Genomic DNA, 15,783 nt, shown 5'->3' with positions numbered 1-15,783 from the left:
TCATTGTAGCAGATGATTCTCCAGGTGAGAAGACAAACGTAGATTGGGGGCAGTTCAGGGAGGCTCAGATGGGGAGGTAGCTGTTGGCAGAGCCTCTACGAGGTGGAGGACGTGGGGACACCCTTGCAGAGCAGTTAAGCGTTTCCCAAGCTGCCTGACTCCTGCAAGGCTCATGGAAGGTGGACAGAATCCAAACCGGTGCTGACGTGACTAGGCTTGTGGACTAAGCTGTCCTACACTATCCTAGACCATGTTGGTGGGAGCAGGGCAAGAGCTGTGGTGGACTCACTGGTCTGAGTGTGCATTTAAGAGCAGACTGAAACATGTTTAATGGTTGATGGTCTCAAAGGTCTTTTCCAACCTAAACTATTCTATGTGCCAGAGCTGTGCAAAATCCAAGGACCTTCTTCTGGAGGAAGTTGGGCAAGTGTGGTGGGCAGGTAGCGTGGGCAAGCGGGAAGGGAAAAGGGAGTGCACAGAAAGTAGAAAGAGGAACAGGCAGCCCTGAAGGAACAGACATGGCTTGAGTGTGCAGGGCTGGAGTTTGGAGAGCCAAAGCTCAGCTGGAGTTGGACTTGGAGAAGTAAGTGAAGGACAAAAAGAACAGCTTTTGTATTAAGAAGGGCTTCAGCAGCAGCAGGAGACTTTGGAAAAATGCAGGCCTGCTCCTTAATGGAGCAAAGGACTTGGTGGCAAAGGACATGGAGAAGACCACGTAGTTGGTGCTGCTCTTGTCTTCATTTTGGCTGGTGAGGTCTGTTTTCAAACCTGCCAGGCCCCAAGCCTAATGGCAGAGTCTGAGGGAAACGTCTGGAGGTGCTGAGGAAACCAGCTGATGCCATTGCACTTTCTCGTCTTTGAGAAGTCCTGGTGATCTGTGGAGGGGAAAAAGGCAAATGTCCCACCTGTCTTCAAGAAGGGTAAGAAGGAAGATCTGGGGACCTATCCCACTGCATACCCCAAGGAGGTGGCTAGCTGTGCAGACGGGGGGAGAGCAGTGAGTGTTCATCTGGCCTTTAGGAAGGCTTCCTCCTTATAGTGGAATTGAAGACATGGGGGCTGGAGAAGAGGATTACTGGGTGGGTGGAAAGTTGGCTGGGCCACAGTGTTCAGCGTGGTCAGCAGTACAATGTCTAACTGATGCCGGTTGTTCATGTTCCTCAGGGACAACTTGTAGGGCCAGCTGGTCCCATCTTGGCTCCCTAGTGCAAGAAACCAGTGAGAGACTGGTGTGAGCCTGGAGGAGGCCCCCGGGATGGGTGCCACTGGAGCTCAAGATGGAGAGGCCATGGGAGACTGGTGTGACCAGCCTGGAGGGGGGACATCACTGTTGTCTGCAAATAGCTGATGGGAGAGTGTGGAGAAAGCTGAGCCAAACCCTTTTAGGAGGTGTCCCAGTGAGAGGGCAAGAGGCACTGGAGACAAACTGACGCAGAGGAAACTCCAGCTCAAATTAAGGAAAACCTTTCTCACCATAAGTGTGGTCAAATACTGGAAAAGGTGCCCAGAGAGGCTGTGGGGTCTCCATCCTTGGAGATGTTCCCATCTCAGCTGGGCATGGCCCTCAGCAGCCTAACTGGCCAAGTCTAGAGCAGAGGGTTTGGACCCAGAGGTGACCACCAGCCCGATACCACTCAAGGGGCCTATAAGTGGTCGAGAGCCATAGGAGAAGCCATCACTGTGAAAGCACTCAGGATGTGGTCAGCAGGAGGGCACCTGGGTGCCCATGTCAGCACAGGAGCATCTAGGTGTTCTGGAGCCAGGGGTAAAGAGCTCCTACTGCTACCCCCAGAGTGTGGTGAGTGCTCAACTCCCCAAGGGTGATCTGGGGATGGAGAGGAGCTCTAGGACCTCTTTTTGGGAAGGTCCTGGTACTCTAGGATAGAGCTGAAAATGCCCAGCCCATGTCCTCTGCAGGGGAGAAGACAGGGGAGATGGGTTGCTCTGGACATCCTGACACGCCTGGGCTCATACCACATACTTGTGCACATGGATGCCTTCCTCTGCCTTGCTCCTGAGGAAGATGTTCTGCTGCAGTGATGATCGGCATGTTCCAGCATGTGGGACCCAGTATTTTGGGGAAAGAGCTTGGGATGTGGAGGCCCATGTAATTCTAAGCTTCAGTAGAAGCCATCTTCTGATGGGTGCAAGGAGAGGCAGCTGCTCTCTCGGTGTCTTGAACATCCTTCTGTAGCAAAGCTGGGACCTGCTGCCCCTTCTGAGACATTCAGCTACTAGTGACCTGGTCTCCTGTCATCCTGGAAAAGCTAGAGATCCAGCCAGGATTATTGTTGGCAGATCCATGGTCCGAGGCCAATGGTGTGAGGTTCAGCAAGGCCAGGGGCCGGGTCCTGCCCTGGGGTCACAACAACCCCACACGACTCTACAGGCGTGGGGAAGAGGGGCTGGGAAGCTGCTCAGCAGAAAAGGACCTGGGGGTGTTGGTTGACAGGGGGCTGGATATGAGCCAGCAGTGTGCCCAGGTGGCCAAGAGGGCCAATGGCATCCTGGCTTGTATAAGGACTGGTGTGGCCAGCAAGAGCAGGGCAGTGACCGTGCCCCTGTGCGCGCCTGGGGGAGCTGGGGGTGTTGAGCCTGGAGAAGAGGAGGCTGAGGGGAGACCTTATTGCTGCCTACAACTGCCTGACAGGAGGGGGCAGCTGTGGGTGTTGGTCTCTGCTCCCAGGGAACGGGCGATGGTACGAGGGGAAATGGCCTCAAGTTGTGCCAGGGCAGGTTTAGGTTGGACACTGGGAAAAATTCCTTCCCCGCAAGGGCTGTCAGGCCCTGGGGGGGGCTGCCCAGGGAAGGGGTCGAGTCCCCATCCCTGGGGGGATTTAAAAGGTGGGCAGAGGAGGTGCTTAGGGCCAGGGTTTAGTGGTGGGATGGCAGGGTTAGGGGAACGGTTGGGCTTGGGGAGCTTAAATGGCTTTTCCAACCTCAGTTTTTTGATGATTCTATGCTGCCTGTGTTGGATGGTGAACACCTCCTGCCCTTCCTCTTTCTGGTGCTTGTCTGCCTGCTGCTGTAGCTCGGGAGGCTTGAGGAGTTACATGGGAAGAGGTTGGTCCCTGCCCTCAGCCACGTTCTCCTCTAGCCATCTCCTTGAGAAGAGCCGCTGTCTGTTGTGGTTGGGCTCTATGGAGACGCCGGCCCTGCAGGGAGATGGCTTCCTGCTTTCGCTTTCACCCTGGAGGCGGCTGCACAAGCGCTGCGGCCCCAGGCGCGTGTGGCAGGAGAGCAACATCGCTCCGTCCTTCCAGGGATTGCCTTCTCCAGAGTTATTCCACCTCTGGAAAAACTATTCTGGGAGCCCTTGGGTGGCAGATGGAGCTCCAGGCTGCCTGAGCTGCAGTGATTTGTCAAAAAGGGCAATTTAGGGGGATGAGGCAGCTGGCACCCTCCCTCCCAGCTGATGCTGGTCATGGGGACCCAGGCTCCTGGCTGAGAGCGGCTCTGCTGGCTCCCTCAGCACCTTCTCCTGTGCCTCTGGTGGGACCTGCTCAGCCGACACCGACACTTGTTGGGCACAGGGCAGCTTTCTGCTCTGTGCTGGAATGCTTTGGCTTTTTGCCTGGTCCAGAGCCTTCCCTGGGGAGTGGAGTGCTTGATGTGCTTGCTCCTGTTGCTCCAAGGAGGCCACACAGCCTCTGTCCTTGCTTTGGGCTAGCAGTTTTGTTATTTTGGTACCCTGCCTGGGGTGGTTTTGCTCTGGAGAAGCCCTGCCCGCAGCACCCTGCAGTAGGCACCAGCACCCATCCTCTGGGGAAGCACCTTCCAGTGGGTGCCTGTCCCCATCAACTACCTTTGCGGATGCCTGGTGCAAGGTGATGGGGTTGGGCTGACCTCCCTGTGCTGGGAAGGGTGGAGCTGCTCTCTTCACCCTCACCAGCCACCTTCAGGCAGAAATGGGTCCCCATGAGCCACCCCAGGGGGCTGCAGGGCAGGAGGAGGTCATGACCCTCAACCCTTGGAGGCTGCAGCTCCAGGGAGATGCTGCTGCTCCAGGCTGGCAAGCACCGGTGGGGTGTCCTGCTTGCCCTGGAGAAGCCAGGCGGGAGCAGAAGGGCTGGGAAGGGGATTCCCTCTCCTCCTGGCGGGGCTGCTGGGCCACGGGCACTGTCGCTTTCATTTCTCTTCTCTTGCTCAGGCGGCAAATCTCGCCTGACGGGGCAGGAAGAGGCACCGAGGCTGGGAGGGGGAGGAGGCACCCAGGCAGCGGTGCTGCTGGTCGTAACCTCAGCGCTTCCTCCCAGCAGGGTGCCTTTCCCACTGCGCTCAAGGATGCTGCCCTGACACCCTCATCCCCAGGTGGGTGATCCCCTGCTCCCAACCATGGCAGCCTCCCCTGGAGGGATCCCCGCTGAGCTGCAAGGTAAGTATCGCCTGCGGCTGGGGCACCGATGCCACATGGAAAGTGCCGGTATGGGGCCTGCTTGGCCCCGGTTTGCCATGCCAGGGTTGGGAGAGCCAATTTCTGGTTCCTCGGTGGCCGCAGCTGTGGTTCAGGGGGGTCCGAGCAGGGTCTGGGGTGCCAGAGCTGCTCTTGCCCCCAAAGCTCGCATGCTTGAGGGTGCTGCTCAGGCCAAAAGCATCCCCGGGGAACAGGCTGGATCCTCAAGGCTGTAGTTCTCGGTAGCTCCTGCTGCCCAGTTTGTGGGTGCAGCCTGGGTGCTGCTTGCTCCCATGTGCTTGGGGTCCCCTGGCCAGCTGAGGGTCCCCAGCAGCTCCCCAGGGAGGCACGGCCTGCAACCCTGCCCTGGCTCCCCAGCAGCACAGGGGATGCATGAAGCACCTCTGTGCCCAGGCTTCCCTCATTTGATCAAAGAAGCAAAGGGCCATGGAGGTCTCAGGGACCTGCAGCCCCACCAAGGCTTGCGGCGGGGTGGGAAGAGCTGGGTCGCTGCGTCCCCGCAGCCCCCAGTCCCAGCTCTACCAGGATGGGTCCCTGGGGACATGTGGCTCAAGCCACTGGACCTGTGGGGCTCTCAGCAGCCTTAGCAAGGGCCAGAGTGAGGGATGTGATTGCAAAAACCTGGTTTGCATTGCATGGGCGATGGGCAGTTGTTCTCGTCCAGCTCCTCCAAGCCAGAGGTGTTGAATCGGGAGAGATGGGGAGGGGATGCTCAAGGCAGGAGGCAGCAGCGATGCTTGCACTGGTCCGGAGCGACCAGTTTGCAAACGTGGGGAAGTTCAGCACACGCGACCACCCACGCACGTCACGACCGGGAGAGCTGCCGAAAACATGCAAAAGCAGAATACACCCCTGGCTGCACCGGGGGGAGGGAGGACGTGGGTGCCGAGCTGCTCCCCAGGGGGTAAATTTGGGAAAGAAGGAAGAGAAACTGGGACCCTCTTGTTGCTGAGCGCCAGCTCCCAGAGAGCAAGGCAGCACGCGGCAGTGTAAACCAGCAGCCCCAAAGCCCTGGGCTTGGTCGAGGCTGCAGCCTGGGCTGCAGAAGCTGATGAGGAGGTGGATTTATCACCCAAGCAGCAAATGAGTCCCAAAGCTGGTGAAGAAGCTCGCGGCTTAGCTGAGAGAGCAACCAGGGTCTGACCATTGGGTGTAGATGGAGGGGAGTTGATTTGGGCAGGGATGTGGGGGAGGGTGTCCCCAAAGGCAGCGGGGTGCGTGAGAGAGGACAGGGATGGCGTCAACCACCTCGCTTCAGGGGGGTTTATGGTCTTTTCAGAGGGCATCACTGCCTTCCTGGGGACAAAGAAGGTCCTCCTGGTGATGAGCATCCAGCTGCAGGTGAAATCCAAGTACGACGACTATATCTTGGTACGTGCAGAGTCCAGCCTGGTTCCTGCTTTCCTAGTTTCCCCAGGCAGCTGTTTCGTATCCCCCCTGGGGGGCACAGGGGTGGCTCATGTGTCACCCCAGTTCCCCATCACACCAACATCCCCCTGCCTAGGTGCTGACCCCCTGGCGAGCCTACATGCTGCCGGTGGTGCTGCCGGTGAGGGTAAGTGCCGGGGACCCCACGCCACAGTAGAGCCCCCTGGCTCCCAGGAGGGCATCGCTCAGCTGCTTGGGGCATGGGGTGGGTGACCCGTGGGGCGCTGGGGTGGGTAACACATGGGTGACCCATAGGGAGCTGGTGTGGGTGACCCATGGGATGGCCATGGGGCGCCGGGGCGGGTGACCTGTGGGACGGCCATAGGGCCACAGGGGTGGGTGACCCGTGGGGCCACAGGAGTGGGTAACCTGTGGGATGGCCGTGGGGCACCTGGGCCACCAGGTCTAGAGCCCTCGGGTCCCCCTTCTCCACCAGTGTTGGGGCTGATCCTGCTCCTCTCACCCGCAGGTTCACAACAGCTTCAGCTTCCTGGAGGTGAGGGAGATGACGGTGCGAGAGCCCAGCTTGGTGAGTGGCACCAACACCCATGGCAAACCCAGCCCAGGCACCCACCCCACCTTGTGCCCACCTCCCCCCTGTGACAAACCCTGTCCCAGGGCCCACGGTGGGCCTGAGGGGGCTCTGGCTCCCCCATTGCATGTTGAGGGTCACCAGTGATGATCCAAGAGAGTTCCACAGGGGATTTATCTCTTCGCCCCCTCTAAAGAAATCCTCTTACACCTGGGGTATCGCCCTCGGGGCTGGGGGTGCAGGTAGGCACCCAGGGGTGCTGGGGGGGCGAGTGTGGGTGCCTGTGCCTCCTCCCCTCCAGCAGCCGCAGGCAGGACCTGGCCGTGGCACCTCCTGCTTCTCAGGGACAAGGTGACAAACGGCTGCCAGCTTACCGAGGCAAAGCCAAATTTAGCAGGAGGGTGTTTTAAACCCCGTTAATCCTCTTAGAGAGGAGTGCGTGTAGGGCAGCTGCAGCGGGTGGGAGTGTGGGGATGCCCTGCCTTGGCTGTGTCGGCTGAAACAGGGCTGCCATCTTCGTTAACCTCTCTTTTTCTGCCTTTTGCTTGTTAAAACATCATCAGCGGCGATGCCCCCAAACTTTAAACAGGGTTTCTGTGGCTCGGTTGAGCTCTGGGAAAGAAATAGAGAGGAGTCAGGCAGCGAGCAAGGGGCGCCAGGGGTTGAAACCCCAGGGCAGAGGGCTCCGATTGGGATACGGAAAGCCCAGGGTTCGTCAATCTGCAGACAGGGCTGGGCCCCGCTGCCTCCCGCAGCCCCGGGCAGCGGCAGAAGCGTCCTCCTCGCTGCGATGCCAGCAGATAATTGTCATCTCGCTCCCACGCCTCAATCAGCGCATAATTAAATCAGGGAGCGTGTTGCCATGGGATCTTTTTTTTTTTTCTTGCTAAGAACCAAACGCTAAAAACGCCTCGAAACCCGATTAGATAAATTCAGGGAGGAAACTTCCAGCTGCGGCTGCTGCAGGCAGAGTCGAGGCTGCTCTCGCCCCCGCTGCTCTTGCATTAGCTTAGCCTGAATTTTGGGGAGGTTTGTGCCTTATTCTGGCATGTTATGGTCTCTTTAATGTATTTTATCCTAAATTCCTGGCTGTTCACAGCCTTCCGTGTGCTCACAGTGCTCTGGCTGGGTTTGTGAGCAGCGGCTGGGTGTTTGCAGCAAGGAGCTGGTGGCTGTCACTGTTGCATCTGGGGGCTTGGGGACGCTGTGTGCTTCCAGCTCGCTCAGGCATCTCCCATCCCTTGGACCCTGCAGGTTGTCATAGAAACAGATGCAGCATCTTACGCCTTCCGGTTCATGTCCTTTGACGATTTGGAGCAAGTTGTCATCCATGTCACCATGTCACTTAAGAAGGTCTTCCCAGACTCGTCCCCTGGGTAAGGGTCTTCTGCTCCTCAGGGGGAGCTCTGTAGGTACCAGAGCAAACTCTTGCTCGGAAAAGCCCCAAATTAGCACCTTTTAACAGGAGAAAACCACCCTGATGGAGGCCAAACCCCACTCCCCAATTGCATTGGGAAGAATCTTTTTGGCTGCCCGTGCGCGCGGGGGGCTGTAGCTGGGCCTAAAGCAGTGGGGATGCTCTTCTCCCAGCCCATGGCACACCACCCCTCTGCTCCTTCCCCAGGACGCTGCTCAAGAACTCCCCCCCCAACCTGTACGAGAGGATCCGGCAGATCACAGACTCGCTGGAGGAAATGCTGCAGAGCAGCCCCGGGCCCTGCGGTGAGCCCCCCTTCCCTCCCCAACATCTCCCCCAAGGATGAGCGTGGAGGCTGGGAGCACCCTGGGGACCATGGCAGCCAGGCATCCATCGGCACTGGCTTTGTCGACAGCCCCCACCCCTGCTGCTGGGGCGCCCACGGGGGCTCAGGTCAGACAAAGCCACACTAGTGGGGTCTGCCCTCCGCCAGTCCATGGGGTAGGAGCAGGTTTGAGGGGACGTAGCTCCCCAGAAAGGAGCGGGATGTTTGTGGGGCTGCGATGCTCAGCATCCACCTCTGAGGATGTGCAGCCACCGATGCTTCCACCCAACTTATGTGGTGTCACTGCAGAGTCAGGGGCTTTTCCCATAGCCCCAGCTTGGAGTGGTTTGGGGCCAGATGTTTCCATTATCATCCCAGCAATGCACCTTGCCTGGTACCTACATGGATCAGCTGCAGCCCCTGGGGCTGTGTGATCACTTCTGGGCTGGCAGTCGACCATGCAGGCCACTCTGGCCCCTCTGAGGGAGGCAGGGAGAGCCTCCACCATCCCTTCTCCCACTTTCCATCCTTCCCAAAGGCCTTCCCTATGTTCCTGCGGGAAGGTCTGCCACCAAGTCTGCCTTCTCTTTGCAGGGGGGTTCTCGGAGACCTACGCCGCTTTGTGTGATTACAACGGCTTTGCCTTCCGTGAGGAGGTTCAGTGGGTAAGCTGGCCTGTCCCACAGAGGAGAGACAGTGACAGTGCACCCTTTGGCAGGCAGGGCACTAGAATGCTCACAGGGCTGCTGGGGCTGGGAGCATCCCAGGAACATCCCAGGGGCACCTCAGGGACATCCCAGAGCTGGGACCTGCAGCTTTGCCTGGCCTGAGTGCCCCCTGCTCTTTGGTGGGGTGCAGTCAATGTGCCGGTAGGCATGAGATGCCTTGGACCAGGTTGTTTCCCAAACTGTCACATAAAGGAGAGCCCCTGAAAACCTGGGACCTTGCTGGGTGTCCCTAGCAGAGGAGAACCCTGCTGGGACCCAGGCACAGTGGGACCAGCTGCCCTCCTCTTCCTCAGGACACTGTCTCCAGGCCACCTCTCCCCACCAGCCTGGGCATGTGTTGCCTTCTCCTGGCCTGTCCCTGCAGAAGGAGTCCGAGTCCCACCGAGCAGTCCCACCAATCCGGGACATGTGCCCTGCCAGCCACAGTACCAGGGGAGGCTTTAGGCTGAGGGTTGAGGCAAGGGGCTGCCCAGGGGAGGGTCCCCGAGGGCTCAGCTCCCTCCAGCAGCGCTGGGTACCCGAGCCCTCCTGGGACGAGGTGCTGAGCCCTCCCTGTCTGTCCATCCATCTGGACAGGACGTGGACAATATCTACCACAGCCAGGACTGCCGGGAGTTCAACCTGCTGGACTTCAGCCACCTGGAGAGCCGGTGAGTCCCCTGGCCGTGCCGCCTGCTGTGCCTCGTGCCATGCTAGTGCTTGCCCCCCTCCTCCCCGGCCCTGGCAGGACTGGCTCAGCACGCTCCCCCGCTCGCCGTTAGAAGCTTTTTATCGCTTTACACGCTCCAAGGACGCCACATCTGCAGGTTGACGCCAAACCCGACGAGCCCTGTCCCGTGGGGCGACAGCCCCGCGCGGCCGGCCAGCCTCCCCGCTTCATTTTTCACACTTAAATAAGCCAGCAAGCTGCTTACAGAGGTGAAAACTGAGCGTCACGGTGGCTTCTGGCAGCTCGTGGCTGTCAGGTGTTTCCCTATGCAAAGCGGCTGGTGCCGCGACCCTTGTATATATAAATATATACAGTAGAGGTGCTTAGGGCCAGGGTTTAGTGGTGGGATGGCAGGGTTAGGGGAACGGTTGGGCTTGGTGAGCTTAAAGGGCTTTTCCAATCCAAAGGATTCTGTGGTTCTATAACCTCATAGCGGGGCCATGAGCTCGGGCTGTGCCCGGGGGCGTCCCTGTGGGGCTCAGCCACGTTTCCATCCGGAGATGGAGCGAGGGTTCTGCTGGAACTTGTTTCCACTCGAGCAAAACCTGCGCTATTCTTTACACAAGAGCACAGGATTCAAAAAACAAAACCAAACCACAACAGGGTGTTTGACAGAAGCACGCAAATATTTGGAATAATTTTATTTTCCCTGAGGGAATAACCTGGGGAAGCTGAGTTGTGTTTGTGGGTTGCTTTAAGCGCATGGGCCCCAGTCCTGCCCCACCAAAGGCCGCGTTGGGGGACACCAGGGCTAGGTGTCTTGGGACGCCCATTTTGGGATCAGGCTTGGCTTGGCCTGGCCCCCAGCTCCTCCGTACTTGTCACCCTGCAGAGATGTGGCACTGAGCGTCGCTGCCTTGTCCTTCAACCTGTGGTTCACCAAGCTCTCCTGCAAGGACTTCAGGCTGGTGAGTGCCGGCCCCGTGGTGCTGGGCGTGCTGGCGACGGCCAGGTTTCCAGGAGGGTTTTCTTCTCCCATGCCAGAATCAGGAGATTTCGGAGCAGCTGCTCTACATGCTCAGCAAATCGGTGACCCTGGAGGAGCTGGTGCTGGAAAACAGTGGGTTGAAAGCGTAAGTGAAGGCGTTGCGGGGCTCTGGCGTGGTGAGGAGCAGGGTCTCAGCAGCCTGGCGGTGCCCCCTTCACGTGAGTGGAGCAGGAGGTCCGTGGAGCCATGGACCAGTGGGGTGTTGGTGCCCCATCCCCTCCGCAGTGTAAACTGCCTGACAGGAGGGGGGACCCAGGGCGGGGGGGTCATGACGGCTCTGCTCCCAGGGAACGGGCGATGGAACGAGGGGAAACGGCCTCAAGTTGTGCCAGGGCAGGTTTAGGTTGGACATGGAGAAAAATTCCTTCCCCGCAAGGGCTGTCAGGCCCTGGAAGTGGTTGCCCAGGGAAGGGGTCGAGTCCCCATCCCTGGGGGAATTTAAAAGCTGGGCAGAGGAGGTTCTTGGGGCCAGGGTTTAGAGGTGGGATGGCAGAGTTAGGAGAACGGTTGGGCTTGATGAGCTTAAAGGGCTTTTCCAACCCAAACGATTCTGTGATTCTGTGAAGCTCGCCATTAGTAGCCTGGAGGCCAGTGGGCATCCCCCATCCTTGCAGAGGCTCTGCTTTCAGACGGAGCTGGCTCTGCCACACAGGCGGGTGCTGGTGGTGGCCCTTGGCAGCTGCATCTCCTGGAGGTGGCCATAGCTTGCTCAGGCAGGCAGCCCTTCTCCCCGCAGTGACTTTGCGCAGAGGATGGCCCAGGCGCTCAGCAACCATCCTGACTCCGTCCTGCACACCATCAACCTTGCTGGCAATCAGCTGGAGGATAGAGGTACCCAGCTTCTGGGCCGGGTTGAGTTTCCACCCATGAAAACTGATGGTCAACTCCAAATCCCACTGGCAGCTGTCCCCGGCAGCTGTAGCTTGGGGTGGGACAGATGCCCGCCCGCGCTGGCGTGGCCACTCAGGGCTCTCTGCTCTTTCATCAGGGATTGTTGCCTTCAGCCGGCATGTGGAGAAGAGTCCCAAGGGTCTGCAGAGCCTCAGCTTGGCCAGGACGATGGTCACTGCCAAAGGTACGGCCCGGCATCCCGCTCCCTGCCTGGGTGCCATCGGGAAGCTGGGCATGGCAGGGCTTGGGGACAAGCTGGCACCAAAGGGGTGGCTGGAGGGGCTGCAGGGACACCCTGGAAAGGGCATCTTCAAGGACGCGATGTCCCGCTGCCCCAGCTGCAGGAAAGAACCCCGTCCTCTGCTGTGCGGCTCTCCCTGCTGCAGGGGACCCACCGGCATCCATCTCTCCCCCTCTCCTCGAGCAGGGCTGAGCACGTTATGCAAGGCCCTCACAGATAACAAAGCCATTGGATCCTCCCTCCGGCACTTGGACCTCTCTGGAAACCCCAGCACCCTGGCTGGGGATGATATCAGCGTGAGTGGCCGGGCTGCGATGGGGTGACACCAGCCTGGCTCTGTCCCCAGAGTAGTTCGGATGGCTTCAGTCTCCTGGGGTCTGCACCCCGCCTTGCAGCACCCCAGGGACAGGGAAGTCACGGCTGCGACACCTCCCTGCCTACCCCGAGGCAGCTGGGGAATGCACTGGGGACACCCCCATGCCATCTCCTTGTGGGAGGGTGGGCGATGCTGCCTGGAGCAAGGAGGCATCCCAGGAGTGAGCAGCACGGGGCTGGGTCCCTCTCTGCTGGGTTCCTCTCTGTCCCCAGTAGGAGAGAGTGGAGGTGGGCTGGAGCCGGGATTTCTGCACTGCAGGGTGCTGGGAGGGGGGGGTGTCAGGGTCCTGGGCAAAGCCACTGAGCCCTCTCTGCCCGCAGCCCCTGCAGAGCCTCCTCCGCCAGTGCCGCTCGCTCTCCCACCTCAGCCTGGCTGGCACAGACTGCCCTTTGGATGCTGTGAGTACCTGGGCAGGGGGTCCTGGTGGCGAGCCCCTGCCCTCAGCCCTGCTCCCAAAACCCTTGGGAGGTGCTGCCACCCCGGGTCCTGGGCAAAGCCACTGAGCCCTCTCTGCCCGCAGCCCCTGCAGAGCCTCCTCCGCCAGTGCCGCTCGCTCTCCCACCTCAGCCTGGCTGGCACAGACTGCCCTTTGGATGCTGTGAGTACCTGGGCAGGGGGTCCTGGTGGCGAGCCCCTGCCCTCAGCCCAGCTCCCAAAACCCTTGGGAGGTGCTGCCACCCTATCCCAGCTGGCACGGGGCTGCGGACACAGGCATGCATGGGGTGATGCCCCCTGCTCTGTGCCCGCTGCTGGTGGAGGGTTGAGGGACTTCAGGGTTCAGCAAGGGGCAGAAGGGACCCCCAGCGTGGTGTGGACCCCTTAGTGCATCCCACAGCTCATCCCATCCCGTCACCCACCCGTCCCGGGCTGTCTGAGGGGCTGTAGCACCAGCTGGGTCCTCCTCAATATGGCTCGCATCCCCACCCCGGCAGCTCTTTGGTGCCCTGGTCCACGGATGCCGCGCCAGCCTCGTCCACCTGGATCTCTCCAAAAACGTGTACTCCCACAGGTAAGCCCCCGGGATGGCGGGAGGGTAGTGCGGTGCCCGGGCATGTGGCTGGCGCTGGCTGGCAGGCGATGCCGTGTTCTGCCTCTCCTCCTCAGGAGGTTGAAGACCATCTCCCCTGATGTCAAGGAGTTTTTCAGCCAGGCCGGTGCCCTCAGGCTCGTCTCCCTGGCGGGGACCAAGCTGCCAGCAGATGCTGTGAGGTGAGGCGGGGCTGTGAGCCCACCAAGGGGAATGGGTTTGGAGTGAGCGTGGTCCAGGAGAGGGGAACCTTGCTCAGGGCTCCGCATGTTGAGAGGGCTGGTGGGGAGGGTGATGGGGCAGCGAGGGGCAGAGCTCCGGAATGTCTCCTCCGGCACCCCGCTCCCACTGCCGGGAGCACTGGGAGGTGCTGGCGTCCCTGTTGCTCGCACTGATGGGTGGCTTCGGTGACTTTTCCAGGGCATTGCTGCAAGGGCTGGCAGACAACAGCCACATCAGTGACCTGCGCCTGGACCTTAGCAACTGCGAGGTGAGAGGCCAGCACCTGTGGGTGCCATCAGTCCAGGAGGGGGTCCCACTGTAGCAGTCAAGGGGGCTTGCTCCCTGTGCGGGGAGGTCTGGGCCCTGTCCGCCATGGGGCTGAGGTGACCTTCCCGACGGCAGGATCTTGTTTGCAGGGCTCGGCACCTCCCCTTGTACTGATGTCTTGCTGTTTCTTCCAAGCTGAGATCAGCGGGGGCCCAGGTCATCCAGGATCTCATCCCCGATGCCAGCTCCATCAGCGACCTGGATTTGTCTGACAATGGTAGGTTGCTTTTTCCCCACCTGGGAGAAGATCTTAATCAAGGAATGGCAAGGGTGGAGAGTTGAGCAGAGAGGAACCTGATGAAGTTCAACACGGGCAAGTGTCAGGTGCTGCCCCTGGGGAGGTTGAACCCCATGCACCAGCACAGACTGGGGGCTGACCTGCCGGAAAGCAGCTCTGCCGAGAGGGACCTGGGGGTCCTGGTGGACAACATGTGCGCGGGGAGCCAGCAGGGTGCCCTTGTTGCCAACGGCATCCTAGGGTACATTCAGAGGAGCATGGCCAGCAGGGCGAGGGAGGTTCTCCTCCCCCTCTGCTCTGCTCAAGTGAGACCCCATCTGGAGCACTGTGTCCAGTTCTGGGCTCCCCAGTTCAGGAAGGATGAGGAGCTACTGGAGAGAGTCCCAGCAGGGCAGCTCCGTGCAGGAGGGACAGTACCGTAGATGGGTCTTGGTGCCTTTTGCCCTTGGCTGGCAGAGCCGCTGGGCGAGCAGGTCTCTGCCCTGGTCCCTTCCCTGTGGGAAGGAGGGCACCTTCGCTTGCTGGATTCCCCTGGGGATGCTGCAGCTGCAGGGATGGGAGCTGTGAGAACTCCTCCCGTGTTGTCCAGGACAGTGGGTGGGCAATGGAGGGCACATCCCTGCGGGATGGGAGAAAGCAAGCACCCGTCCTAGCTCTGTAATCACTCCCCATGGCTCAGCACAGCCTGGGCACCCTAAATAGTGGGTGCTGCTCCCCTGGGGTGGCTCCTTGGGGACCTGAGCTCTGCACAGGTCTCTGATCTCCTTGGGGGAGCCACGAAGAGGAGGAAGATGCTCAGGAGTTGCCCTGGGCATCTCTCCACCATCCCATGGTGGTAGCTGGGTGGCTCTGCAGGTCTCCCATGAGGGGCCACCTCAGTGCCACCTCTGCAGACTGCTTGGAGCATCCCAGTGGGTGTCTCCCATCTCTCACCAGGCTTTGACTCCGACATGGTGACACTGGTGCTCTCCATCGGCAGAAGCAAGTCCATTAGGCACATCTCTCTGGGGAAAAACTTCAACATCAAATCCAAGTAAGCGCAAAGCTGTGGCACCCAGGCCAGGAGCCACCCTGGCACCGTTTCCCCACCTTGACTCTCTCTTCCCATCCAAAGCCCACGGGTTGGTTGGGAATGCTGGGGATTGTCTGCCCCAACCCGACAGGGAGCCTGGGGCTGTGGGGGGACCATCCTGCACAGTCCCTGTGGGACCACCCTGCGCTGCGGGGATGGGCTCCAGCCCCAGGCAGGAGCAGGAGGGAGGACAGAGCTCTGCCAACCGCCCCCGTGGCCATGGGGGATGTGTGCCTGACCCCTCTGCCGCCTCTCCCTCAGGGAAGGGCTGCTGGACGTCCTGCACCGCATCGTCCAGCTCACCCAGGAGGACGACTGCGTAAGTCTGGCTTGCCCTCAACCATCCCATCCCATCCTGCCCGTGCTCTCGGTTGCCCTCTACCACCACCATGCCGGGGTGCCATCCAGATCCCTCCCAGCATGGACAGAGAGCAAACCTCCCTCCTTCCTACTGCCATTCAAATCCTTCTGCTCTTATCTCCCTTCATCTGGAGCAGATGCTCAGACAGAGAAGCGAGAACTGTTCCCATTCATCTGGGAAAAGCGGGAGCCAGTGTCTGGCTAAAGGCACGGAGGAGATGCTTGGTGTAACCTGGATGCAGCCCAGCTTTCCAAAAAAAACCAAAAACCCAACCACCTCTTTTCTCCTTGCTGCCTGCCAGGCATCTGAGCTAAATCCGGGGTGTTGCCGCAGCACCGTTGCTCTCCTGCTTCTCGGGGTTCAGCATCACTTGGGCACTCCAAAACCAGCACGAGGTGCCCGCAGCAGCTGCCAGCCCCGTGACTTCCGGGCATGGACGGATGCCAAGTCTGCAAGGGTGACACACATCCCAGCGTCTGTCCCGGCC

At 60.1% G+C, this 15,783-nt stretch overlaps 1 protein-coding gene across 1 annotated transcript in view; it reads left to right on the top strand.

The window, feature by feature from the left end:
• The first annotated feature begins 4,289 nt into the window (after window positions 1-4,289).
• Window positions 4,290-15,783, top strand: part of CARMIL2 (capping protein regulator and myosin 1 linker 2) — a 27,320-nt gene continuing 15,826 nt past the window's right edge. Inside the window, 20 exon segments of the mRNA XM_035898809.1 lie at window positions 4,290-4,375; window positions 5,694-5,785; window positions 5,919-5,969; window positions 6,312-6,371; window positions 7,629-7,750; window positions 7,999-8,096; window positions 8,711-8,781; window positions 9,421-9,494; window positions 10,386-10,461; window positions 10,538-10,626; window positions 11,278-11,372; window positions 11,530-11,616; window positions 11,860-11,969; window positions 12,370-12,447; window positions 12,982-13,058; window positions 13,154-13,258; window positions 13,497-13,566; window positions 13,761-13,842; window positions 14,800-14,896; window positions 15,197-15,254. Of these exon segments, the coding sequence (XP_035754702.1) occupies window positions 4,336-4,375; window positions 5,694-5,785; window positions 5,919-5,969; window positions 6,312-6,371; window positions 7,629-7,750; window positions 7,999-8,096; window positions 8,711-8,781; window positions 9,421-9,494; window positions 10,386-10,461; window positions 10,538-10,626; window positions 11,278-11,372; window positions 11,530-11,616; window positions 11,860-11,969; window positions 12,370-12,447; window positions 12,982-13,058; window positions 13,154-13,258; window positions 13,497-13,566; window positions 13,761-13,842; window positions 14,800-14,896; window positions 15,197-15,254 (1,632 nt within the window). The 5' untranslated portion in view covers window positions 4,290-4,335.

The sequence above is a fragment of the Egretta garzetta genome, unplaced genomic scaffold, assembly GCF_000687185.1.
Source record: "Egretta garzetta isolate BGI_Z169 unplaced genomic scaffold, ASM68718v1 scaffold27, whole genome shotgun sequence".
Lineage (NCBI taxonomy): Eukaryota > Metazoa > Chordata > Aves > Pelecaniformes > Ardeidae > Egretta > Egretta garzetta.
This window is presented reverse-complemented; position numbering and strand designations above follow the sequence as displayed.